General features: G+C 43.5%; 1 protein-coding gene across 1 annotated transcript in view; it reads left to right on the plus strand.

The window, feature by feature from the left end:
• MAP3K15 (mitogen-activated protein kinase kinase kinase 15) overlaps positions 1 to 27,721 on the plus strand; it is a 122,550-nt gene that overhangs the window by 40,909 nt on the left and 53,920 nt on the right. Inside the window, exons 4-7 of the mRNA XM_021683941.2 lie at positions 2,668 to 2,861; positions 6,062 to 6,230; positions 8,679 to 8,785; positions 25,815 to 25,985. Coding sequence (XP_021539616.1) covers positions 2,668 to 2,861; positions 6,062 to 6,230; positions 8,679 to 8,785; positions 25,815 to 25,985 — 641 coding nt within the window. The remainder of the gene's footprint in view (positions 1 to 2,667; positions 2,862 to 6,061; positions 6,231 to 8,678; positions 8,786 to 25,814; positions 25,986 to 27,721) is intronic.

A 27,721-nucleotide genomic window follows, 5' to 3' on the forward strand; every position in this document is an offset into this window, starting at 1 on the left:
TCAGACAATTCATAGAGACTTAAAATGTTTAATTTTTTTTTCTTTTCTTTTCTTTTTTTTTTTTTTTTTTGCTGGTTAAGGCTGTTTTTCCAGGTAATCTGAGAAGCTTCTCATCCCACCCCCCAGGTCTAGCTCTAATGTTTTGAAAAAAATAAACTCTGCTTCCTCATGGATATTTTACCTTCTAGACCTCACTGATGCACACAGTCCTCTCCTTCCTCTGTCTGCAGTCGGAAGTCTTTTACCTTGAACTCAGCCAATTGTCGGTGGAAGAACAAGCAGCTTAACCTTCTGATCGCATAAAAGGCATTGAATTTACTTCAACAACATGGCTTTCTGTTATAGATGAGGGAGAAATTTGTCTCTAACCTACCCAAACCTTACATTGCTTGACAGTATGAGTCCGTCTTTGAGGATTTGAAGATATTGCCAGGAAGGGAAGGATCTTTGTTCCCCTGGTGCAGGCAGTTCCCAGTGATTGCTGGGAAGTAGCTGGAGTTTTCTCCGTGACCCCAGTTACTACCCACACACCTGAATGTTTGCCTCTTCTGTTTATAACACACTGGTATCTGTATTTTGAGGGATTTAACCCCAATATCTGGTACACACAGGAATGGTGTCCAGCTGCTCTTCTGGGTAAGTATTCTCAGAAAATCCTATTTTCAGGAATAATAGAACATCAAGGAGCTTAATGGAAGGCAAGGGTTGGCCTGCCACCTGTTTCTGTGTGACCGGTCAGTTCTGAGTGCTTACTACATGTGTAAAGGGTGGGGAGAAGTCAGAAGATGAAGAGTATTGCAGGACATGTGACAATATGAAATTCAGATTTGTGTCCATAAATGAACTTTGATTGGAACGTAGTTCTGCTCACGTGTTTATGTGTTGCCTACAGTTGCTTTGATGCTGTGATAGGAGAGTTGAGTGGTTGCAGCAGAGGCTAGCCCTCAAAATCCCAAATCCTTCCCATCTGGTTTTTTACTGCACAAGTTTGCTGGCCCAGTCTAAAATATTTTTGAATGGAGCAGCATGAGTAATTTTTTCTTTTTCTTTTTTTTTTTTTAAAGATTTAATTTATTTATTTGAGAGAGAGAGAATGAGAGAGAGCAAGCACATGAGAGGGGGGAGGGTCAGAGGGAGAAGCAGACTCCCCGCCGAGCAGGGAGCCCGATGCGGGACTCGATCCCGGGACTCCAGGATCATGACCTGAGCCGAAGGCAGTCGCTTAACCAACTGAGCCACCCAGGCGCCCGAGTAATTTTTTCTTAAGGAAATATTTTAGGGTCTAACAACCATGTCTCAGTAGGACTTAGAGATGCCTGACAAGTTTCAGGACAAGTAGTTAGTTGGAGTTCAGGTGGAAATAAGTGTGCCACCAGTTCTGTAAGCAAATGTCGTTCACAAGGAAAACTTAAAAACCTAGGTCACGTGGGTATTTGAAATGAGCACTCCAATGGTGCGGGTTTTCCCCAGCTTCTGTTTGATCTGAGATGATAGCGTTCTGACTGTTTTCTGTAACTACTGCATTTCTTTCTAATTTAGAAAAAGCTATATTCCTTATTTGATTTCTTGTTCTTGGAGAAAATGTGTTTCCCAAGGTTATGTCTATATTAGTTTAAAATACTCAGATAATTCCATTGGCTGAGTTTTAAAAAATTAAAGAGAAATCAGATGAATTATTTCTGGCATGATATAGACATTCTTGAAAATTAAGTGAAGAGCTGGGAGTTAAAAAGTCTGGAATTTTAAGCTAGTTGCTTTTTGTGACAGTGTAGACAAAAGCCTGACTGATACAAGAATGTCCTATAAGAATGTACTTTAACCTTTCACATGTGCTAAAAATTGAGCATGATTCAGTGCTTTTTAGGGTTAGTGTTTACGCTTTGCAAAGGATCATGATTCATAGTCAAATTGTAATTATTTCTTACAAGAAAAGATACTGTTTTACCTGAGCAGTATTTGACTTTATAAAACTTTAGCATCCTTTTTTTTTAGATTTTATTTATTTGACAGAGAGAGAGTACAAGCAAGGGAAGCAGCAGGCAGAGGGAGAAACAGGCTCCCCACCAAGCAGGGAGCCCAACACAGGGCCTGATCCCAGGACTCCCGGATCATGATCTGAGCCAAAGGCAATGCCCAACCGACTGAGCCACCCAAGCGCCCCTTTAGCATCCTTTTTAAAAACATTTCTAAGATTAGTCATATTTATTGACATCTGTTCCCTGCAAGACAATTTTTACTCAACAAAGTCTACCTATCGTTCACCTGTGGTTAAATGGTCAAGCAATAGGGCTTTTCCATCTATGCTGAAAGAAAGAAAATCTGCCTTTCCATTACAGTTCTTGGTTATCACTGGGTTCAAGCTCTTATTTGGGGGGCATGTAGTGAAATGATGTCATTTCTATGACTTAAAACCCTAAAAGCTCTGCCAGGGAAGTTCAGAAACATATACAGATCAGTTCAGCATCTGAAACCACATTTTTGTGTTCTGGCTTGTGGAACTGAGTGGTTTCCGGTCTTGTGCCTAAGAGATCCCTTGTCCTGTTGCACACAGTTAGTCATTCTCAGGTGCTTTCTCCTTCCCCATCCTACCAGGTTCTGCCTGCCCAAATCCACGGCTGTGCTTCTGTATCAATGACTTTGTGAAACATTTTTGTTTCTGTTTTCCAGGCATCTAGTGGAAATTATTATTTCATCCCGTACATCGTGACACCATGTGCTGATTATTTTTGCTGCGAGAGTGACGCCCAGAGGCGTGCCTCAGAGTACATGCAGCCCAACTGGGACACCATCCCGGGTCCGCTGTGTGTGCCCCTGGTGGACAGGTTTACTAGCCTCCTCAAGGACATCCACGTGACCTCATGGTAATTCCCATTCGCCGTCAGCAACCCTGGGAGCCTTGCCAGAATTTTCCCTTCATGGAAGCTGTAGACCCTTAGGAGACCATAATGCCCAGAGAATGGGGAAACCCAGCCAATCTGTTTTATGCTTAAGTGCTTCTGGGATCCATTATTGTTCTTGCTACCTCACTAAGTTGGACCATTGAGGTGTGGCCAAAAGAGAATAGAAGTGGAGTTTTAGCAGGTGAGGGTTGAGCCTGTATCTGGCCCCAGCTCCCTGTGTGACCTTGATAAATAATTCTGTATAGCTGTTTTCTCATCTAGAAAATAAGGACGTTAAGTCACTGTTTCTATGCTTTCAACCCTGAGATTTCGTGTTTTAAAAAAGATCCTTTCCAAACATGACTTTGTCTCCCCCTGTCCCCAACCCCATGCAGCTGTTGAGGTTGTTAAAATGGCTCAACAAGTTCACTCCGATCATTAAGTTCTTGTGTTGAGTCAAGCCACAGGATAGATATCCTGACCTCAGGATGTCTTGGGACGTGTTCTTTGCAGATTTATGTCCGAGAAGGTGGGGAATACTCATTCAGAGGTGGGCAGGTTTGGGTCTGAGTCCTGGGTCACATGATTCTGCACTTGGCAGCCTCGTAAAAGTCAGCTCACCTATCTGAGCCTCTGTGCTCAAGAAGCCATACCTTAAAATGTTCTTATTCTAAAAGTTGGAGGCCAAAAGTTATCCACTAAACCAAAAGATCCAGTGATTGTGCTTGCCGCCAATTTAAAGGATTTACTCCTGTAAGCTACCTCACAAGAAGGATCTGTCCTTCCAAAACAAATAAAAATCCAGAGCCCTAGCAGAATTGGCTTTAAATGGAAAGGCCCCCACGACCCACTGTGCTCAGATGGTGCCTCCCCCAGCTGTGACGTGTTACTGTTGTGTCAGTCTGAGGTACACACTTGCTAATAGTCTGTTCTTTTTCTATTCTGTCATCTCTTGTTTGGACACACAGTTTCTCCTACGCACCTTAATGGGGAAATAAGACTAGAAACCCAGGTCTTTGTGATCAAATGCCAGTGTGGACAGCAGATGGGGGATCTTTAGTGGGGCATTCCTGCAAAGCCTGACGCAATCCAACCTTGCTGCACAATGAACATTTTAGTGACATTTAGGGAGAAAGCTCTTCAAATATTAGCTTTTCAGGTCTGACGAGGAAATGGGCTGGCTTGAGTCTGCCATCTGAGCCAGGCCTTGCAAAAAGTGGGCTCAAGTTTGTTTTTCGTGAAAGGAGTGTGTGTGTGTTATCAGTAGGAAAGTACCTGTTTTGATTTGGTGTAATTCCAAAGGACTCGAAATACCTGTTGGTTGCTTCTACCCCTTGAAAGGTTACTGAGAAGGGTACCTGGGGCTTCTGTTTAAAACATCTGTAAGAGGGATGGCAGATAAGTTTTTTGCTCAGGTGTCAGCTCTGATAGATGGGTAAAGGCTGCCTGTAGCCTTGTGCTGAAAAGGGGTTTGAAACCATTTTCAAGTTCACATCAGTCAGCGGCATCTTCCCTCATCACCACAGGCAGAAACGTCTACATGTGTAGTACATAGATGATCTCTCCAAGCCATACTCAATTCAGTATTTTGCTTATTTACTTACAAGTTAGAGCTCTTGTGAGGTTTCTTACTTTATTAAAACTGTTTTTCAGAATTAGCCTTAAAAACAAGACTAAAGTCCAACTTCTCACTTGTCAGGTTAAACCAATAACACTTTAATATCTTTGATGCCTTTATAGTCCACCAAATGGACACTGGCTGTCACCCAACTTAATGACTCCTAAGATTAATGACAGAATTTTAAACACTGGTGGAATCTGCTAATTTGCTCGTTGGGATGACAAGCAAGAGACAAATAAGAAAATAAAGAATTAAAGCAACGCACTGATAATTTTACGTCTGAGTGCTTTCTGTGGGGCACCACTGCATTCTTTAAATGTTATGAGCATTGGCGTAGGCATAGGCTGTGTACTATATTCACATTTACTTGGCATAGGTTTAAATTTATTAAAAGTAAGTAACATTCGTTCTTATTCTTATGTATTTGTCTTTCTCTGAAGACTGTTAAATTGAGCCTGCTCCTTTTTTTTTTAAGGTTTCTTTTAGAGACAGTGTGGGTGGGAGGGGCAGAGGGAGAGAGAGAATCTTAAGCAGACTGTCCACTGAGCACAGAGCCCGATGCAGGGCTCAATCCCATGACCCTGAGATCATGACGAGTCTGCTCCTTTTTTTTCCCCCCATGAACAGCCTAGTTTTTCTCTCTATAGCGAAGTCCTCTGAGCTACTTAACCGGTTGATTGTAGATTACTGCTTGGCAGTGCCCAGTCTCCATTAAAACATTACTTGGAAAGTAGACAACATATTTAAATCAATCTATGGTCATTGTAAGTCGGCCTCTATACATCAAATTAGATCATTTGTGAAAGTTTTAAACCAAGTACCAGATATTAGCATTGGTAAGAGATTCCAGTGTGGATTTGAACTGCTTTAGATGTTTTTATACATCCCTATTATTATCTGGATGCTCCCAGGAAGGAAGTTTTGTTTTACGTTAGAAAAGCATTCTGGCAGTCGAAAATGAGCAGGGGAGTGGGAGTAAAAGGCAGAGGTTGTCCATAAGCTTCCAGGCACAGCTTCTGGGATTGCTCATGGATACACCCAGTTTCTGGCTCTTGGCCAACTGGAAAAAGCTTTGTGATTTCTGTCTAGGTGGGGATACCTGATAGATGGACGTTAAGGACGTTCTCATTATACTGTGTTTCATGGTTTTTGGACTTGTATTTGGCTTTGTGATAATGTGTTAAAATAGTGGGGGAAATAAGCGATTCAAGTAAGGTAACCTCTTGCTCTCTCTGTGTTGGAAAATCCCAGAGGGGATAAGGTGGGCTGAGTAGCAAGTCCTATGAGTCATCCAAATACTGACAGGGGTCAACTTTGAAAATATTTCCAAGGTCCTAATGAACTGAATTTGTTGATGTTGAATGGTTAGTTCCCACAAAAGGCGACTAGCAAGTAGGACCTATCTTGTCTCTGCTGGTGCGGGGAGGCTCGGGGCTGGGAGAGGCCTCCCTGTGTCCAGCTCTGTCATGGCTATGAGAACCAAGGTGGTTTGAGCTGCCGAAGGAAACAGAGTCCCACATGTAGGTAGATGATACTGGAGGTTTTCCTATTTCCTCTCCAGCGCTTACTACAAAGAAACCTTGTTAAACGACATCCGGAGAGCCCGAGAGAAATACCAGGGTGACGAACTGGCAAAGGAGCTGGCTCGGATCAGACTTCGCTTGGACAACACCGAAGTCCTGACCTCGGACATCATCGTTAATTTGCTGCTGTCCTACCGCGACATCCAGGTACAAGCCCCCTTCGCAGAGATGAGTGCATGCGGAGCGCTTCCTTGGCCTGAGGAGTTCATTCCTCACGTGAAGCACTCTTCTGCCCGCCAGATGGTTAGCTAACTGGTTTATGGACAAAAGAGGATTGTGGCTAGGTCATAGGTCCCCTAGCATATCTGTTGTGTGGGTAACATTGGAGGTTTTGTCGCATCAGATGGCCACTCCAGCCAAACCTCATTCACAGTACTGCTCGATAAAAGGAACTTAGAATTTAACAGTTTAGATGCACTTTATGCAAGGCATTGTTTCAAGCTCTTGGCGAATCCCAATTCACTTAATCCTCTTCACATGTTTATGGGATGTATACTCTGATTATCCCCGTTTTACAAATGAGGCACAGAGAAGTTAAGTAAGTTGTCCAAGGTCACACAGCAGTTAACAGATTCAACTGAGGCAACGTTGTCCTTGCTCTTTACTCCCCGGCTGTGCTACTTTCTTTAGGCCTCTGTCACTTTCTTCTTTGTTGAGCACCTCGTCCATCAGTGACAGGGAGGGTAGTAGCAGAGGCACATCTGGGTTTTTTTTATGCAGAGGTTTACTCTAAAACAAGCATCAGAGCCTCATGAGGAGTGCTTGAGACAGTTTATGGGATGCGGTACCATGCAGGAAATGGAGTGTTTCCTCCCTTCAAGTTAAATGCTGTCGAGCCATTTGTAAGGATGTCTTGACTTGCTTCCCTTTGGGGGGAACACCGGACAGTGTGCCTTCCATGCAGAATTCTGCAAAGCCATATTGGAGGTTGTTGACAACAGGTCTTTAAATCAAATTGAGAGAGGCACCCACTTATGACCTGAGCAAAGAAGAATCAACTGCTAAGGAACGCACACCCTGGTGATAAGCAGATGCATCTAATTGGCTTTTTTTTTTAAATAAAATTACTTATTTATTTATTTATTTATTTGAGACAGAGCGAATGAGAGACAGAGAGCATGAGAGGGAGGAGGGTCAGAGGGAGAAGCAGACTCCCTGCCGAGCAGGGAGCCCGATGCGGGACTCGATCCCGGGACTCCAGGATCATGACCTGAGCCGAAGGCAGTCGCTTAACCAACTGAGCCACCAGGCGCCCTCTAATTGGCTTTAATAGCAGATGCTATTAGGGATTTTGACAATGATGAAATGATGGCCAGGGGACAAGAGAATGCAAATGACCTGTTTTTGAAGTCTGTCTTCCATTGAACTCCTTCTGTCCTGGCCTTCACGCCTCTCTTCTTTTTATAACCTTCCATTGGTAGGGCTCAGAGGTAAGCCAGAAGCTTCTTGGAATACACTCCCGCCTTTTCTTGAGCAGCAGCATCAAGGTGCAGAGCCACAGAACAGGCGTGGGATCTCAGTGGGCAGTCCTCCTCACTGAACTGTGGTTGGCTGGCAGCGAGTTGGCCAGTCACCCTGATTGGAAGCCTGGCCGAAAGGGTAGCAGATGGCACTGCTCAGAGGGAACCCAGCTGAGACGAACACAGTAGCAGTTTTTCCCTGGGTAATTATGCAGTTTAGGACCTGCTTCTCAACCAGAGGACGTGTGGCCGGGTCTGAAGACCTTGTTGGTTTTCATGGCTTAGGGGTGAGGGGGAGGTGCTGCTGTCATCTCCCGGCTTCAGGCCCCGGGTGCTGCTTAACCTCCCAGAATACCCAGGCCAGCCCCCACAACCGTGAAGGAGCCAGCCCCAAAGGGTCAGTAGTGCCAAGGTGGAGAAACCCTGGTTTAGATGAATTCAATTCTTTATGGCAAAATGGGAAGGACCTGGCATGTTTGCTCTCTTCCCATGCTAGGTGACTATAAGATTTTGTGTGTGTTTATATCTCGCTCATTTTATTTTTATTTCTTTTTTTAAGATTTTATTTATTTATTTTGACAGAGAGACACAGCGAGAGAGGGAACACAAGCAGGGGGAGTGGGAGAGGGAGAAGCAGGCTTCCCACTGAGTAGGGAGCCCGATGTGGGGCTCAATCCCAGGACCCTGAGATCATGACCTGAGCCGAAGGCAGACGCTTAACCGACTAAGCCACCCAGGCGCCCATCTTGCTCATTTTAACCCACAGCTCTGCTCATGCTCTTAACTCTTCTGCACTCACGGCGTGGGAGCTTTTTCTGGGCTGCTGGACTTGCTTGCTTGCTTTTGTTGCCTTTGGATTTAACCTCATCCCCTTGATCCTTTTGTGGCCTCCGAAAGCAGGGATTCTTGGTCCACCTTCTCTCTCATTCATTTTGGGTTGTTGTTGTGTTTTTGCTTTTGTTTTTAATCTTAATCCTGTTATGTTATAGGCTGTAAGTAACTTCACTAAATGCTGTCTGTAGGGAAACGCTTGTATTTAAATGCTGAGGCAGTCTTAGGTTGATAACCATTCAGAAGAACCTGAGAAGAGCTGTGGGTCTCCTGTCTTTCTCACCTTGGGACCTCTTGCCAACAGGACTATGACGCCATGGTGAAGCTGGTGGAGACCCTGGAAATGCTGCCTACATGTGACTTGGCCGACCAGCATAATATTAAATTCCATTATGCATTTGCACTCAACAGGTAAGAGTGAGACCTGCTGCCTGTTAAATTCTTCTTTCATTCAACCCTCACTGAGCCAGATCGGATGCTAAATGCCAAGGTTATGAAAATGGGCAAGGCATCTGGTTTTGGTGTTCATGGATTTTGTCTTTGGAACTATATTCCAGCCATGAGTTCAGACATGTAACTAAAGCCCTAGAGCTCAGAGCAATAAATGCCTTGATGAGGGTTTGCCCCAAATGCTGTGGAAGTCTAACAGAGGGAGGAAGTCCTTCCACTTGGGGCTTTTAAAGAGGCTTCCCTGGGGTCTTTAGGGCTGGGTTTGGAATTCGTAGTAAGAATTACCTCACATGCAGAAGAGAGTGTGGGATGGGGTGGTGAAAAGGCCATTCTACTTGGCCAGAGCAGAAATGGGAGCTTAGTGTTCTTCATGCGCAGTGGACCTTCAGGGAACATCCAGGGCCTTCAGGGAACATCCAGGGCGATTAGAGTACAGGATGCCCTGGAAGCAAAAGCATGCCCTGAGGCTAAGTGTGGAGGATGGGACTATGTCTTGAAAGGACCTCATATACATGAATAAGAGGTTGATAGTATCTTGTGGACTGTGGGGGATGTGTTTAAGCAACTGGATGACTGTTGTAGGATAGGAGAAGAGGGTGCTGTTTTCATTTGCTAGTATAATCTGAACTTTTGAATACAAATTTCTGGGCTAGATGGAGTTTGTGAGACTTGGAAATTCCTGCCTGGAGACAAGAAGCCTCAAAAGCTTGTGTGCTGGGGGTATTAGGATGCTGTAACAAAGAGACCCGGAATGCAGTGATTTGAGTAAGATGGAAATTGCTCTTTCACCTAACAGTGTAGCAGTGAGTGGGCCAGATGAGTGGCTTAGCGCTGCTCCGGGAGTTGTTCCGGGACCCTGGTTTCTGACCATTTTGTAGCTCTTGAATTTGTGAAAATGTTATCCCCTTCTAGTTGAAGCTAGGTCACTCCTACTCTGTATTCCAGCCTATATAAAGGGGGAAAGACTGGAAGTTCAGGACAAGTTCCTTTAAAGCAAGTAGAATTAGCACGGGGACACTTCTAATCGCATTCCATTGGTGAACGCATAGTCACATGACCCCATGTAACCGGAAGGGCAGCTGGGAAATGTAGTCTCTACCTGGGCAGCCATGTGCTCATTCAAACTCAGCTGCTGTGGATTTGGAGGATAACTAGGAGTTGGCCAGGTTGACCCTCACAAAATCCCAGGTGCCTAAATGTTTTAGTCCTGCAGTCTCCCTTCTTCCCCGGATAAGATACAGGAAGGGGAACACCATTAGGTGAATACGGTGAGAGCCATGCCCAGATAAACTTACTGCTGGGCCTGCCCTCTGCTGGGGCCAGGAATTGGTCATCTTGAATCATAAAACAAAAAACTCTGGGAGGGTATTCAAACTTAGCCTGAGAGCCAGAGAGTTCTGGCACCTCCTCATCAACCTTCCGTGGCCAACATCTTCCACAGGGAATGAATAAAGTGAGTGTAGGAGGTGACCTGAGTGAGAGGACTCTTGTGTCTGGTTTCTCAGTCTTGGCTTGGCTTCAGCAGCTGGATCAGGCTACACGTTGTGGGCTTGCCCCTGGCAGCATCTGCAGGACAGCAGATGTGTTCAGGAGCCCATGGCTTCAGGAGGCTCATAACACACATGATGTCACATCTCTCTTTTATAACGAAGCAAGATGTACACGCAGTAAAATGCATAGATCATAAGTATACAATTCGATGAATTTTGATAAATGGACATACGCTGTAAACAAGGCCCCTATCGCAATATAAAACATGTCTGTCCCCTCACAGTGCTCTTTTGGGCTCCTTTGCAGGCAAGCCCCACCCCTTCATAGGCAACCACTGTTGTCACATCTGTCACCATACATGAACTTTTCCTGTCCTGGAACTTCATATAAATGGAGTCACAGAGCGTGTATTCCATCGTGTCTGTTTCCTTCACTCGGCATCACGTTTGTGAGATTCATCCATGCTGTTGCATGTATCGGTAGCTCCTTGATTCCTGTTGCCCTAGAGTAGTCCATTGTATGGATATACCACAATCGATCTATCTGTTTGTTTGCTGATAAACCTTGGGGCTTGTTTTCAACTTGGGGGTGCTAAAGAACCGTGCTCCTATGAATATTCTTGCGCATGATTTTTGTACACATATGGCACATTTCTGTTGGGTACATAGCATGTGTCCTGCTCTCATAGACACTGGCAAACAGTGATAGGATTTTTATTCTTTTTGAAGGGGAGGTTTCATGGTCTCTATGAAAATGTGCCTGTTCTCTCCCCCACTGGTCTTTAAATTCAGCATCCCAGGGCAGGGAGCGTTGGGAAGGGCATCTTCATTAAGCCTGGAAAAAAAGGTCCTGTAACCAAAGTAGTGTGTGCCACTTTTATTTATACATAATCATACTTGATTAACCCTTGATTTATAAGGATTAAATGAGTTACCACTGGTGATGTTCCTGGCAGAATGCCTGGCCCACGATAAGTGCTATAAAAAAATGGTTTGTTAAATAAAAACTAAGAGGGTCATTTAAGTCCGTCACCACTGTGTCTTGTCCCAGACGGAGTAGAAGTAACTGTTGTCAAACAGAACAGTCTGATTGCCATCCACTTGAAGTAATAAAAGAGAAAAACAATTTGTGAAATGGAAAACCAGTATCTAAGGGAAGTGGGTGTGGCAGGATGAAGTGATCCCAAGACCAGTGCGTTTCCAGTTGGGAAGCGGAATGGCCGGGATGCACGCACACCCCGGAACCACCTTGCTCTCTGATGGTGGCTCTTTTCCTTCTGGGCCCCTAGTAGACAGTGGCTCTGTATTATGGGCCAGGCAAGGTGTCAGCATATTCACAGTCGAATTTGGCACTATGTATGGTTTTGAGAAACTGGATGGCATCACCTTGTGTCTATAAAGGGAAATACAATGATGGACAGATGATTTTCCTGCATTACAGTTGACCTTTAACTCTCAGGAAGTGGAGCAAATCGTGGCCGTAAATTAGTCACTAAAGGTTGACAGTTAATGAGTGATGTTTGAGCCTCAGATGGCAAGGGCTCTCTGTGACTAGGAAAGCTGGCTGGAGCCAGCTAGCTTTTCCTGCTAGCTTCCACTTCAGCTGCATTCAGAAGCGCGGTCAAAGCTGCTTCAAGTTTGCTCTGCACACTTAAACTGCTTGCCACTCGGTGGCATGGAATCCTGTATGAGGAGCTTTCATTTGCTGCTGTTTTTACAGCCAGGACTTTATTAGATACACAGCCAGAAGAACCTGACCAAGGATCCAGGCAGCAGGCAGAAAGATAGTCTGGAAGGAGGAGTACTGGAATCAAAGTGATAGGTTAGGAACAAGACGTGCCTGCACAAAGTAGGAATGTTCTCATATTCTACTCCCTGTGTCTTCGGGGCAAGACTGCCAACTCCAGAGGAAAGTACTCCGTGGGGCCTAGAAATGCGTGCAGGGGCGATAGATGAATGTTACAGAATCCAGCCGGTGCCAGGGAGGCTGCAGTCTTGTTCCAGAACCTACAGTGGTCACCTCTTCCTCAGCCCCTGGGGCTGTCCAGCCACGTCCTTGCTCAGGTGGAGGGACACATGCCCCCAGGAGGGCAGTGTGGGCTCCTTGTCTCTGCCATAACTGCCAGCGTCCTTTTCTTTGTTTCTTCTGTTTATGTTCACTGTTCTCTCTCACCATCTTAATTCATGCATTTATATGACCATTCTTTATTAGGTGTTTGTTAAAAGTAGAAAAATGATGACCTTTCCCCACTTGTATAGTGCATTGGTCTCCAGGTCACTAAAATCGTGTTGCCAAAGGAGGACCCATGTTTGCGGTGATCGTTTTCCTGGCAGTGAAGACAAACACGAATCCTGTGAATTTAAAAGGAGTCACCTGGTCCAAACCCTTCATTTTAGTAGGAAGAAAGAAAGAAAGGCAAGGGCCCAGGATATAACAGCTGATCAGTAAGAGATCTGGAGCCAGAACTCCCCAGCTTTAGCACAGTGCTCTAGATACACTCATTTAATAATGTCACAGCGTCATCTGTGACACTCTGCCCAGAAAGCTTCATTTTCGTTTGCCTGAAGGACAACCAAAGGAGCCCTGGGCCTCTGGGAACTGTAGGGCCATCCTTTTATATGTTTTGCTCTGTCATATATGATGAGAACATTAGATGGTAGCTGAAGATTGAAGCCACTCTCATATACTTTTTATACCAAAAGACCAGTTGCAGTATTTTTCTGAGAAATGGACCATCTCAGTATGTTCTGAGCAGTTGCCTTGCCGATAATACATATTTTCTTTTTGAAAAATATTGACCCAAAGGACTTAAACCACTTCCATCAGTCCTCTCCCCAGCCTCCTTGGGCCTAAGAGATCTTCCTTTTCTGTCCAATTCCTGCTTCTGTTCCCTCCCTTTTGTCCCCACATCTTCTGACTTTTGTGTCAGGGAAGGCCTTTGTGCTGAAGAAGACCACGCATGAGGGTTTCCTAAAGTTAACAAGTGATGGAAAAATACAATCACATGGGTTATATGTTACACACACACACACTCTCTCTCTCTCTCTCTCTCTCAAACAATTTGAGAAATATTTCAAAACCACTCTGCTATTGACAACCCATGAAACTGTGGACTGCATTGCCGTGGAAGAAATGAGGATAATGGTAATTAATGGGATGGGGGGTTTTTTATTGCAATTCCAGTATAGTTAACATACAGTGTAATGTTAGTTTCAGGTGTACAATACAATGATTCCACACTTCCATACATCACCCGGTGCTCATCAGGACAAGTGCCCTCCTTCATCCCCATCACCTGTTTCACCCATCCCCTCTACCCCGTCCCCTCTGATAACCAGCAGTTTGTTCTCTAGAGTTAAGAGTCTGTTTCTTGGGACACCTAGGTGGCTCAGTCGTTAAGCGTCTGCCTTCGGCTCAGGTCATGATCCCAGGGTCCTGGGATCGAGCCCCGCATCGGGCTGCCTGCTCCGTGGGAGGCCGGCTTCTCCCTCTCCCATTCCCCCCTGCTTGTGTTCCCTCTCTCACTGTGTCTCTCTCTCTCAAATAAATAAATAAAATCTTAAAAAAAAAAAAAAGTCTGTTTCTTGGCTTGCCAATCTCTCTTTTTTTTTTTCCCTTTACTCATGAGCCAAATTATGAAAGCAGCCTACGTGTCCATCAATAGATGAATGGATAAAAAAGATGTGGAGTGTGTGTGTGTGTGTGTGTGTAATGGAATATTACTCAGCCATCAAAAAGAATGAAATCTTGCCATTTGTAGTGACATGGACAGAGCTAGAGAGTATAATGCCAAGTGAAATAAGTCAGTCAAAGACAAATACCATATGATTTCACTCATATGTGGAATGAGGTGGTTTTAAGAACTAAATAAGACTATCTTAAATAAAAAATTCAGGACAGTGCCTGGCACATAGAAGAAGCTGAGTGAATTTGAGTTGTCCTTCTATTTCCTGATGGAGAATCCCAACCACCAGTGTTATATCACCTTTAACGATAGTATTTGAGAAAGGCTTCTTAAGAAGAGCTGGAATCTCGAAGGCCATTTGGAGTAAAATGTGAGATATAGTGAATAGCTTCTGAGTTCTTCCAAGTAGAAGTTCTTCCAAGTAGAAGTCCATTGATTGAGAAATTTTGCATAAAGTTATGGAAATGGTCCCACATGACCTGGGTCCTTCCTTGCCTCCTGTCCTGTTCCTGGTTCACTGCCCTGTCGCCACTCTCACTTGCCCTCAGTTCTTAAGAGGGGCAGGCTGTTCTCCTTGTGGATGTTTCCTCTGTCTGGAGTGTTCATTGCTTGCCAGACTGAATCTGATGATCCTTCAGTGTTTAGCTAAATGTCCCTTTCCTTAGAGGTTGGGGTTGCAGAGAATACCATAACCAAAAAAAGTGTCCTTGCTGTTACTCATTCTCATAGCCCTTGTTCTTTTCTCTCATAGCACTCATATTTCTGTGTTACTTTCTAATATTTATCATCCCTCCCACTAGACTAAATTTGGGGGGGGGGGGGCTGCAGGAGCCACAGTCTACCCTGTGCCTAAGACCATTGTGCCACCCAGTAGGTATTTTTTGAATGGGTGAATGAATGAATGAATGACTCTGTGATCTGCCGTGGTCTACAGTTGGAAGAGATCCATATGGTGATATCTGGGTTCTTACAGTTAAGGGCTTGGTATAGTAGAAGGCAAATTTATTGAATTTTTCTTTATATGTGTGAAAACAAAAATATATAAGTCCTATATATTCAATGTATACAGAAAACTACAAAGCAGAATTACTGGTAATACCACCATCAAAGTAGGGCTTGTCCCAGAGCAGGCAATCCAGAAAGTGAAGGGCTGCGTAAGCTAGGTCAGGGTCAGCAGCGATCCTAGTGTGGGATCCCAGGTGTCAGTGAAAGTGGGATATGATACGAACTCAGAGGGGAATTAGTCGGTATCACCAAGGAAATCTATGCCGCCTTAATGTTGGTGACTTGTATGTTAAGGTAGGGTAACTGCTGTAACAAGTAGCATGACAATTTCAGTGACCTCACATAATGAAATTATGTTAATTTCATAATTATTTTCACTTATGCGTCATTCCAGTGTGGATGTATCGTGCTTAGCCAGTCTCTTCTCCACGTGATTGACAATCCACTCTCCTCCCATCTTGATGCTCCATACTCTCTTCGATTCTCAGCTCTCCTTTCAGCTGGATGATAAAAAAGAGAGAGACCATGGTGAATTGCCAGGGATGGGGTGTGTGCGCGCGTGTGTGTGTGTGTGTGTATGGTAACAGCTTTGCTGAGACGTAATTCACATACCATACAATTCACCCATTTAAAGAGTACAAACCAGTGGTTTTAGTATATTCAGAGTTGTGCAACCATCACAGTCAATTTTAGAATATTTTCATCATTCCTCCCCCCAAAACCCTGAACCCATTACCAGCCACTGCTCCCTATTTTCCCCCTAACTCCCCTCCCCAGCCCTCAACAACCACAATTCTACTTTGGCAATCCATTAGCAGTCACTCCGTATTCCCCACCTCACTGGCTGGCCCTAGGAAACCACTCATCTGTTTTTTGTCTCTGGATTTGCCTATTCTGGACACTTCATATGAATGGAATCCTATAATAGGGGAGCTTTTCTGGCTGGCTTCTTTCACTTAGCATACGTTTTCAGGGTTCATTCATGTTGCAGCGTGTGTCAGTACTAAATTTCTGTAGCTGAATAACATTCGATTGTACTTATATAACCCATTTTATTTATTCATTTGTCAGGCGATGGACTTTTGGGTTGTTTCCACTTTTTGACTCTACCCGGGAGGTTTGTCTGAGCCTGGTCAGGAAGTGATGTTCGTTACTTGATGGCCTATTTCACTGGACAAAATTCAGTCTCGTGGCCCAACCTAACTGCAAGGGAAGTTGGGAAATGTGTTCTGGCTGAGGGCCCAGGAAAAAAAAAAATGGGTTTTAGTGAACACATCCTAGTCTCTACTGCAACTTGCAAATAAGGGGTAGAGTTGAAGTGGATCCATCCACGTGGAGATCCTTGAGAGTGTGTCGTCAGAACCAAGAGTGCAGGCAGGAATACTCCTCATCTCCTGTTGCTTTTGTGAAAAGCCAGCCTCAGAAGTGCCCAGCTCCTCATCAGGGCCTACCGGTTCACTGTAAAGCCCAGCCTTTATAGATGTTGCTTGGTGGTCCCAGGGGACTAGAAAAGGTTGCGATGATGGGGGCAGGGATGGGATGATTTAATAGTGGTTCTGCCCTGATACATAACTAGGACCTGTTTGTAGAGTCAGAAAACAACCATTCTGCTTCATGTGTTTCTTTGGCTCTGGGCATTATCCACGCTCAAACACAGGTTGCCTCTAACTGTTCCTTTCTCCTTATGTAAATATGAGGCATCTGGCCAGACTAAGGCACCTGCTTCCTTGTGGCAGGTGTGTATCTGTCAAGATCCAATCAGGAAACAGAAACCTCTCTCAGTATTTAAAATAGAGGAAATTGACTATATGGAATTGGTTACACGGGTGATGGAAGAGCTGAGTAGCCACACACGGAACTGAGGCCCCTCAGAATTAACATCAGCAAGAGGCTGCTACCATCCCTCCTTTGGCTGAAGGGACACAGGAAAGAGGTGATGTGATCAGAACCTAGGAGCCAGGATCCCTTGAAACCATTGCAAGCCAGCTTATTGGCAGGTAGGTCTACAGAAGAGACGCAGCTATGGCTAGAGCCACCACCCAAAACACACCAAAAACGGGAGAATGTGCTCCGGCTACTTTGTTCTTGCCCTCCAGATACCTGTCCACCATGGTCTTCCATTGGCTGCTCATGGCTGGCAATCAGGTCTGGGAGCCTGGGAAGCAGCCTGGAGGAGCCCACTCCCCTGGGACGCAGAGCAAAGCAGGTGGCAGAGGAATGTATCTGAAGGCAGCGGTGACTGGCCCAGCAGGACACTTAACTTTTGGAAACCCTGATCAGTTTCTACATATTTTTAAAACCACCTTTATTAAGGTATAAGGGAAAACTGACATACAATAAGATGCACCCATTTAAAGTGCTCAGTTTGATGAGTTTAGCCAAATAAATACACCCGTGTAACTACCACCATGATTAAGAGACAGAAGGTTCTATCCCTCAGAGTTCCCTTTTGCACTTTTTTGTCACCCCCGCCCCCTTCATGCCCTTCCAGCCCCAGTTTGGATAATGGCGACTGACCCATATTCCAGGTCACCGATCCTTTCTTTCAGAGTGTCCAGATCTGATGTTAGGACCTTTCAGTGCCATTTTTTTTAAATTTCAGTTTTAAGATTTCTATTTGTTTTTTGAGATTTTCCATTTCTCTCCCAAAATACCTTAATTCTTCACCCATACGTGTTATGTATGTATAAACAGTATATTTATAATAGTTGTAAGTTCTTGTCTGTCAGTTTTAGTAACAGTCATTTCTGGTTCAGGTTCTATTTTTTTTTTAAAGATTTTATTTATTTGAGAGAGAGACTGAGAGAGAGAGAGCACATGAGAGGGGGGAGGGTCAGAGGGAGAAGCAGACCCCCCGCTGAGCAAGGAGTCCGATATGGGACTCGATCCCGGGACTCCAGGATCATGACCTGAGCCGAAGGCAGTCGCTTAACCAACTGAGACACCCAGGCGCCCTGGGTTCTATTTTTTATCCTGATTATGGGCCACATTTTCTTCTATGCACATCTCATAATTTTATTGTATTCTAGACATTTTATCTAAAAGAACCGAGGAGACTGAAGTATAATTTGTTTTATTATCCTGAATAACTGAGCCCTTTCTTAGGTCTGGCAGTTAGCATATATGACTGATCTTTTTGTGTTTCTCCTAGAGAATGGCTGGGTTGACCCTGGACTCCGTTAACTCCTCTCTCTCTGCGACCTTTCTGGTCTTGTCAGTATTTGAGCAAGGAGGATTTGGGGTTGCTGTTCCTCATGTCTTTGGATTCCGTTTTTGCAGGGACCCACGTCTGAGTGCTCTGATAACGTATGTGGTATCTTTCTACTTTGAGCCTCTCCTGCACCGTGGCTTTCTTGGCAAAGTATAGGGGGCGAGTGTGCTGCAAGAGAATTCTAACACAAAAGGCTTTTGCTTGGGGACCCTTCCAGATGCCATTCTGTCCCATCAGCCCATGCTGTTGTCCAAAACTTTGCTGATTTACTCCTTGTCCCTGTGAAGTTTCTCTATCAAAGACTCGCTCTTCCATTTGTCAGTACCTAGAGCAGGCCTCCCAGCGTGGAAGCTGTCGTGGCTCTTTGCTCACCTCTGAGAGGCTCTTTGTTCTTTGGAATGAGTTAATCAGGAAGTTCTTCCTCCCCTCCGGCATAGTTTATGTATTGTCTGGGCTTGGACTGTTGCCGTGGGAGTGGAAGGACTTTCTCAGTCTTCTAATTGGAAACAGGCATCTCTTAAATGGTTTTTGATGGGCCACCTAAGACAGCGTTGGTCCTAGAAAGGGCTCTGGTCTAGTGAGACGTTTTGTTTGTTAATTCTGAGTGCTTGCTTTGGAGAAAGATTTTTTGGAACTCTGTCTCCCACCCTGTGAACTTTCTCTTAAAGACACATGATATAGGAAAGACAGACAGGCAGACAGGATGCTTAGTGACCGATGAAAGCCCTGGCACACTGTAGCTCACAGTCGCCTTGTGAGGTAAGCAAAGTCAACCATACTTTGCACATGAAGAACTGAGGCACAGAAAGGGTAAGCAACTTGCTCGAAACTCAAACAGATAGTAAATGGTATGAAAATAACCAGAATCTAGCTGTAAAGATTCCCAATCCAGTGTTGTGGTGGTTTTTTTTGTTTGTTTGTTTGTTTGTTTTTTTACTCTGTGTATCTTACTGCATAAATAATAAATACATTTATATATTTTTGTGAAAAACGGGGGTCGAATGTTTAAAGCAATTGTCCCTTACAATTCTATTCTCTAATTCCACCTGTGTTCCAGAAGTAATCTCTCTCAACACTTTGGTGTATAGCCTTTCAGTTTTCTGTACATTTACATACTCTTTACTATGTCACAATGCAGGGTTTCTAAAATACACGACCATATAGGAGATGCTCTGTCATTGTCTGTGTTCACTTGGCAGTCAGTGGATGAAGATCTTTTCATGTTTGGTCATCCATTTAACAGACATTTGTTGAGCAGCTACTGTGTGCTAGACCGAGTTCTAATCCCTGGGGCATAGCAGTAAACAGACCAGACAGAAAAATTCCTCCCTCTTGGAGCTTACATTCTTAAGTGGAGAGAGATGATAGAAACTAAGTAAAATTAAAACAGGTTAGGGTGATAGGGAGGCTGGTGGGGCAGATTATAGTTATAAGCTGAGTGTTCAGAGAAGACTGGACTTAGGAGAGAGTGACATTAAAAAAAAAAGAGAGAGAGAGAAAGAGATGAGGAAGCATACCGTGTAAATATATTGGGGAAGAGCATTCCAGAAGGTTCCAGGGAAGAACGTGGAACAGCAGGGAAGTTTGTGCAGCTGGAGCAGAGTAGGTAACGGGGTGGATAGTGAAATAACCGGGAGCCAGATCTTCTAGAATCTTGCAGGCCACTAAAAGAAAATAGGCATTTGCTCTGAGATGGGAGCCAGACACTGGAAGGGTGTTTTGTTTTTTTTTGTTTTTGAGATATAATTGATATATAAGATTTTACTAGTTTCAGGTGTATAATGCTCTGATATACGTACGTTTTGTGTAATGATCACCACAGTAAGTCTAGTTAACATCCATCCCCACACATAATTAGAAATATTTTTCTTGTGATAAGAACTTTTAAGATCTCTCTTAGGAACTTTTTTTTAAAGTAGGCTCTGTGCCCAACATGGGGCTTGAACTCATGACCCTGAGATCAAGAATCACATGCTCTACCGATTGAGCCAGCCAGATACCCCATGGAACTTTCGAATCTAGAATACAGTATTAACTACGGTCACCATGCTGTGTATTACATCCCCAAGACTCGTGTATTTTATAACTGAAAGTTTATACGTTTCGACCCATTTCAGCCACCCCCCACCCCTGGCAGCGACCAGTCTGTCCTCTGTATCTGGGAGCTTGATTTGGTTTGGTTGGGTTGCTTTTTTAGGTTCTACATATAAGTGAAATCATACAGTGTTTATCTTTCTCTGACTTATTTCACTTAGCATAATGCCCTCAAGATCCACCCATGTTGCAAATGGCACGATTCCTTTCTTTTTAGGACTGAATAATATTCGGTTGTATATGTATACCTCATTGTTTATCCATATTCATCCACTGATGGACACTTGGGTTGCTTGCAGGTCTTGGCTGTTGTAAATAATGCTGCAGCGAACATGGGAATACAGATATCTTTTAGATGAGTGTTTTTGTTTCCTGTAGATAAATACCCAGAAGTGGGATTGCTGGATCATATGGTAGTTCTATTTTGAATTTTTTTCAAAAATCTCCATATTGTTTTCCACAGTGGCTGCACCAATTTGCATTCTCATCCAACAGTGCACAAGGGTTCCCTTTTCTCCACATCCTCACCAACACTTGTTATCTCTTGGGGTTTTGTTTTTTTTTTTTTTATCTTAGCCATTCTGACAAGTGTGAGGTGATGTTTCAATGTGATTTTGAATTGCATTTTCCTGATGATGAGTGATGTTGAGCATCTTTTCCTGTGTCTGTTGGCCATATTTATGCCTTCTTTGGAAAAATGTTTATTCAGCTCCTCTGCCCATTTTTTAAATCAGACCTTTTTTTTGCTAATGAGTTGTATGAGTTCTTTATATATTTTGGATATATTAACTCCTTATCAGATATATGATTTGCATAGAGAGTTTTGAGTAGTAGAATGACATGGTCTGACTTAGTGTTTAGCAGGATCACTCTGCTGTGTGGGGGAATAGATTGTACAGGGGTGAGGGTGGAAGCAGGAAATGATGGTTACTTGGACCAGGGTAGTAATGGTGGGGGTCATGAGGAGCAGGCTATTTTTGGATATGGCTGAAAATAAAGAATTTTTTGATTGAATAAAAAATGTTAGAGAAATGAGGCGTGACTCCAAAGTGTTTGGCATGAAAAACAGGAGGAGTGGACTGAGCATTATTAAATAAAGTGGAGAAGAACAGCTTTGATAGGACAATCAACAGTTGAGTTTTGGACACATCAAGTTTGAGGTAATAGACATGCAGGTGGGATGCTAGGAAGGCAGGTGTATATGTAAACCTGGAGTTTAGGGGAGAGCTCTGGGCTGGAGATGGGAATTTGGGAGTCATCAGAATATGGATGGTTTGAAAAAGCAGGACCCTAGATGATACCACCAAGGGATCTAGTGTAGTTACTGATAAAGAGGCAAGGTCCAGGGGTTGTGCTAAGGACACTCCAGTGTTAAAAGACTGGGGAGATGAAGAGAAGCCAGAAAATTAGACTAAAGTAGAAAGAAAATCAGGAGTGTGTGGTGTCCTGCAAGCCAAATGAGAGTGATCCCAAGGAGGAAGGAGTACTCAACTCTCAAGTGCCACCGGTAGGTCAGATATGACAAGGGCTGAGAAGTGGTCAGTGCATTCGGCAGTGACATAGACCTACTGAATCAGAATATCCAGGATAAGGCACACTGATGCCTGGATCCCATCTCCAGACAATGATTTAATTGGTCTCAAGTGCAACCTCAAGGCAAAGGTTTTTAAAGTTTCCGAGGTGATTCTAATATGCAAGCCAAGGTTGCAACCCCCATTGTCTTCATTCATATCTATCTCTTAATGTGTGAAATGGCTTTATTGTCAGAAACATGTTGCCAGACTGATTAAACATGGGAGTTTTTATCTATAGACTTGTTCATGTATACTTTGGGATCTGAAAATGATAAACAGATCTGAAAACTGATGATTAACCACTAAAGGGATAAGCTATTTAGCACCTGTCCTAAAGTGGCTTTTAAGCCGAAAATTGCTTTGCTTTTAATTTTTGCAAATGTTTGTTTTTGGGGTTGGTTTTTATATATCCTAAGAAGACCTTTTGGTTTGAGTAACAAGGGTAAGTTTCAAGTTAATGGAAAACATTCAAGGGAAATGTTGCTGTAAATGGTCCAAAGGAAACCAAACAAACGAACCCGAACCCGGATCAGTAATGAAGCATTTAAAAGTGTTAAGTACATTCTTTTCAGAATCCCGAATATTTCACACCTCAAAAGTTGGCTCATAACAGATGGAGAAATTTTGTACCTCATTAAAGTTTTAATCTTTTGCATTTTCCTGCCACAGACCGTAGAAATTATTTAAATGCTCCAGTAAATTTGAATCGGGTTGGTGTCTGTTGGCTCTTAAAAATGAGAAGGTATCATGGGTGGGCTGTTCATTAAGAGATCTGGTTTGCAGGCTGGTAGAATTGGATTCTATGGACAAAGAGAGTAGAGATCAAATATGTGAGAACAAGACTAAGGTAGAAAATAGAAAAAGTTAGAGTTGTAGTACAGGCTTAATTATTGCAGCCTTCCAGAAGAATGCCAAGTGTCTAGATTAGCACTTCTCAACCCGGTTTGGGTTCCACCAGAGAATTAAACCCTGATGCCCTAAGGCATCCATTGTATCAATTGAATGAACTCTCTTATGCATCCAGAATGGGGCTACCTAAGTCCCATACTTGGGAGAAGGGAGAAAATAGTCACTCAGATAATCAAATAATTTTCTCTAGGGCTTAATGCGCTAGCAGATCCCCAGTTGAGAAAAGCTGTTTGAGGTACTAATCTGTCTCTCGAATGATGCAGTAGTTTTATGAGGTACAGGTCCTTCAGAAAGAAAACATAAAAGAGCCTGCTGTAAAATTGCCAAGAAATTCAAAAGAATAATCTCTTTATTCATTTATTAGAATAGTTACTGGTAAAACATGCACAAGAACACCTTGTACAAATCCCAGCAATGATTTTTTTTGAACAATCTAATGTGTATCCTTCCAGGCATTGTCTCTGCACACAAACTGTATGTGAATAGTGTTGAGTGCAAAGAATAGGATTGTGCTATTCATTTTGTTCAGCAATTTTCTCCATGAACTTTATGGAAATTCTTCTATATAATTACATACAGACTTGCCTCTTTCTAAGGGTTGCATGATACTCCATAGTTTGGTTGTTACGAAATATGTTTTACCATTCATATGTTAAAGGACATTTGGGTTATCTGCAGGTTTTCATTGTTAGGGGCAAAACCGTAATAAACATCTTTGTTCAAAACTTCTTGAAGATAGATAAGAGTTTTTCTAAATTACAGATTCTAGAAGTGGAATTGTTGAGTCGGGATGGACTTCTTCAAACACAGCCGAAAGGAGGAAATAATGTAGTGAATCCCCATGTAACCCTTCTCCACTTCAGTAATTACCCCTGCACGTCATTTTTGTTTCCTGCTCACCCCACCCACTCCCTCGTACCCTAACACCAGATGCATTATGCAGCCAAGACCTGCCATTTTATCCACAGAGATTTCAGTGTTGTCTGAGGGACACTTTTACAAAACAGAGTCACGATTGTGTTATACCTCAAGATGAGCAATAATTCCTTAGTATGAGTGTTGACATTTTCCAGTTACCTCTCTGACTTTAGTTTTATGTTTACAGTGGGTTTGTTTGAGTCATGGTCCAGACAAGGTCTATACATAGCATTTGGTTGATAAGACGCTTGTCTTTTTGGGTATAGAGGTTTCCCCTTCATCATTTTAATACAGTTGATATGTTTTAATCCTTTATAGTTATTGTTCTTCCTAATGCTCACATTGTCCCCTCTTTGGCCCAAAACTGATTCTTGTTGGTTCCTGAGTCTTTTTCATATGAGCTTAGTAGCTTCTTTGTGTCTTTGTATTAAGATGTTCCAGGATCATGTTAGACCTATCTGGAGTCAGCCATTCCTCCACGGAGTCCTGGTTCCGTGTAGTGAGACATGGTATTTATAGACCCCGATCAGGGCTTGGGGGTTCTCATTGCTGCTGAGTTGGTCATTGTTTTGGTCCTTTTCAGTAGACAGAGCTAGGGAAACCACTTGGTGAATTTATAGTGATGTTCCAATTCAAACTTAGGACCGTAGGATTTTTAATGAATTTCTTGGATTTTATTTATCTCTTATGCGTATCTCTGGTTCCTAATGATACTAACCTCATTATTTCGTTGTATTCTGCACTACAAATATGTAATATTTTCAAAATACCAGTACCATTATTATCACTAACAATATGATTATTGGAAACTATTTAAGATTTCTTGGCATTTATATTTTCTCCTTAGGTTATATCCTCTTGAGAAAATATGGTCAAATTGCTGTGTTTTAAAAATCATGTGAATTAGTTTCTCTTTGGTGGGTAAGCCATCAGCCACATGCAGAGGTTCATTTGTTTTGCTGCAGCCACAAACTCAAATGGTATTTATTGGCAAATGGTGTTTTTAGGGAACACTTAAATTTTTTTTACTTCATTTTCTTTTATAATTGTGTAAAAAACTTCCGTAGTTTCAGTCAAATTACAAAAAGTGAATTTCTTTTCCTGTCCCATTCATCCTGTTTTCTCCCTCCACCTGTTGGTGGGCACTTCTATTACCTTTGGGTTTATCCTTTCATTTTGAAAAAATAAAAGCAGGTACATATCTCTATTCACATCCCCCCCCTTGCTTAAATAAAAAGGTAGGTTTCTGTGCACAGTATTCAATACATAGCCTTCTCGTCTTAATAATATATTCTAGAGATCGCTCCCTAGCAGTACTATATAGAAATTACTTCTTTTTACAGGTGTTTAATTTTTTATATTATAAAATAAACATCATTAGCCATAGTTGATTTCCTCAGTCTCCACCACTGCTGGGCATTTGCTTCCATACCTTCACAGGAAGACATAATATTTCACAGTCACAAACTCAGGTTTTTTGTGGCAAAGATTATTTTAACAACAGTCTGAGGAATCCACTACCTGTGTGGAAAATGAAAATTTTTACCATATAATCTAGTAAGAGAGAAGACTGATATATGAATATAGAAATAATTTTCAAAATTTTCTTCTCTGGTGGATATAACATGAGACTGGAAAATGGATTGCTAGGGTCTTGGCCCATTTGAGGACGGCAAGGCATCACAGATCAAGAAAGAAATTTCTCTTGGCTTTCTGAATTTGCAGGCCCTGCTGCTTTTCCAGAAGAATCTTTTGTCAAACTGTGTGATCATCACGATTCAGGCTTAGCTTCTGAAACCCTTGCTGTTCATCTAGATACAGGAGGCTGCCATGTTATTTTTTCTCTTTGCAGACACATCTGTCTGCATTTGCTTTCATCCACAGTCTAGGTCTCATTGAGAGAAGGGACCAAGGAGGGACTGTGACAGTGTGTGATTTTGTGGTGCGGGTCTGAAGCAGTTATATTTGAACATGAAAAAATGAGTTAGATTTTGTTTCCTGCTAAAGCACAGCATCCTTTTACCAGCCCTTCACAGAACAAGCACATATATACTCTCGCGTCTTAATTCAGACATGTGTGATCTTACCACACAAATCTTTCAGGAGAAACAATGCAGGCGACCGCGAGAAGGCTCTGCAGATCATGCTCCAGGTTCTGCAGAGCTGTGACCACCCGGCCCCCGACATGTTCTGCCTGTGTGGGAGGATCTACAAGGACATCTTCTTGGATTCAGACTGCAAAGATGACACCAGCCGAGACAACGCCATTGAGTGGTAAACCCTCCATCCTAGTCAGTAGCATGAACATCTCTGCAAAGAACAGAATTGCAGAGGCTAAGGATCCAGGTCTTGTCCCTATCAATGTATCTGCCTGCCTGCCTGTCTGCCAGCAGTGGGGGGGAAAAAGGCGTAAATGTGGTTTGGGAATTTCCAGATGCCTTTTTCTGAAAGGAAACCATTAGAAACAGGTTTTTGTAGTGGTGACATTCTTCCCACAAGTTCACTCATTTATAGGGGCAGGAAGGAGAATCAGCATGCTCCTTCCCTGCTACTCCTTCCAGAATTTTGTTCTACCACCATCAGGGCATTATCTTCTGAGTGAGCTGTTCCTTCCTTCCTTCCTTCATTCATTTAACAAATGTTGATTGAAGGTTTACTGTATGCTGGTGCCACAACCCGGAGGGGGAAGCTTGCTGGGCATGTTCAGGATGGTGAGGCATAAGTGAGGGGAGAGAGGCAGGAAAGGGGAGAGGAGAAGACCCTTGGACTCTGAGCGAGATAATATAACGTTGGAGTGCTCTGAGCAGAGCAGTGACGAGATCCAGTGTGTCTTTCACCAGCGTGCTCTCACTGTTATGCAAAGAATACATTTCCAGGGGCTGTATCAGCTATCATTCGCTGCATAACAAGTCCAAAACTTAGTGGCTTAAGAGAGTGATTTATAGTTTTTCATGATTCTCTGGATTGGCCAGGCCGCTCCTCGGCTGGTTCCACTCCTAACGTGCTGGGCTCACTCCTAAAATTGAAGTCAGCCGAAGGCTCAGCAGGGCTGGAAGGTCCAAGATGGCCTCACACAGGTTTGGCAGCTGGTGCTGGATGTTGGTGGTGCACTTCCGTTCTCTGCCTGTGGTTCTAATCCTGGCCAACCAGCTTTCTTACATGGTGGGCAGCATTCTTAGAGAGTAAAGGTGGAAGCTGCAAAAGCCTCTGAGGCTTCAGCTCCAGAGCTCCCAGGAGGTCAGTTCTGCCACATGCTCTTTGTCACATCACAAGCAAATCGCATGGTTAGCCCAAATTCAAGGGGGTGGAGAACTGGACTCCAGCCACGGGTGGGAGAAATGACAAAGTCACATGTGTAGTGGGATGAGGAGGATGTGTGGCTATTAAATAACCTAGCACAGGGGCAAGGGCAGAAGTAGGGAACAGCTAGGAGATGACTGCAGTAATTCAGGGAAGAGCTGGTGGTAGCTTGAGCCAGGTTGGTGGTGATGAAAATGAGGAGACGTCAGAAGCTAGACATGTCAGTTGAAGGTGGAGCCAACAGCTTACCTCATCCATTTCTGTCACAGGAGCTCTTGACATGACTGCTCCGCCCTCAGTTCTAACTGCCTCCCCTTTCCCTCTCCTCCTCTAGCTCTGTCCGGCTCTGTCCAGCTCTATCCTCTCCCCTCTTCTCACCATCCACTCTTTTCCCTGGTGATCCCCGTCACTCTCACACCTTGCAACCATTAGCCTATCTCCAACCCAAACTGTGTCCTGAGCTTTGGCCCCACATCACCCCCTCTTTGTTTCACCTGAAGGTGGTGCTGCTCTTTAAGATGCAGTGTATCCAAGGCTAATGTCCTCTTCTCTCCACATGGGATGGCTTCCAGTGCCTTGCTTTCTTACTACCATTCTTTGGCCTCCTATACTTAGACTTTTTGTGAATGTTTGATAACTCACTCACTCACCTCGCTGCACGGTCAGGTCCCAATTTAGCTCTTCTCCGCGTCTTCCCTCACTCTCATCTC

This window comes from Neomonachus schauinslandi, chromosome X (assembly GCF_002201575.2).
Source record: "Neomonachus schauinslandi chromosome X, ASM220157v2, whole genome shotgun sequence".
Taxonomy (NCBI): Eukaryota; Metazoa; Chordata; class Mammalia; order Carnivora; family Phocidae; genus Neomonachus; species Neomonachus schauinslandi.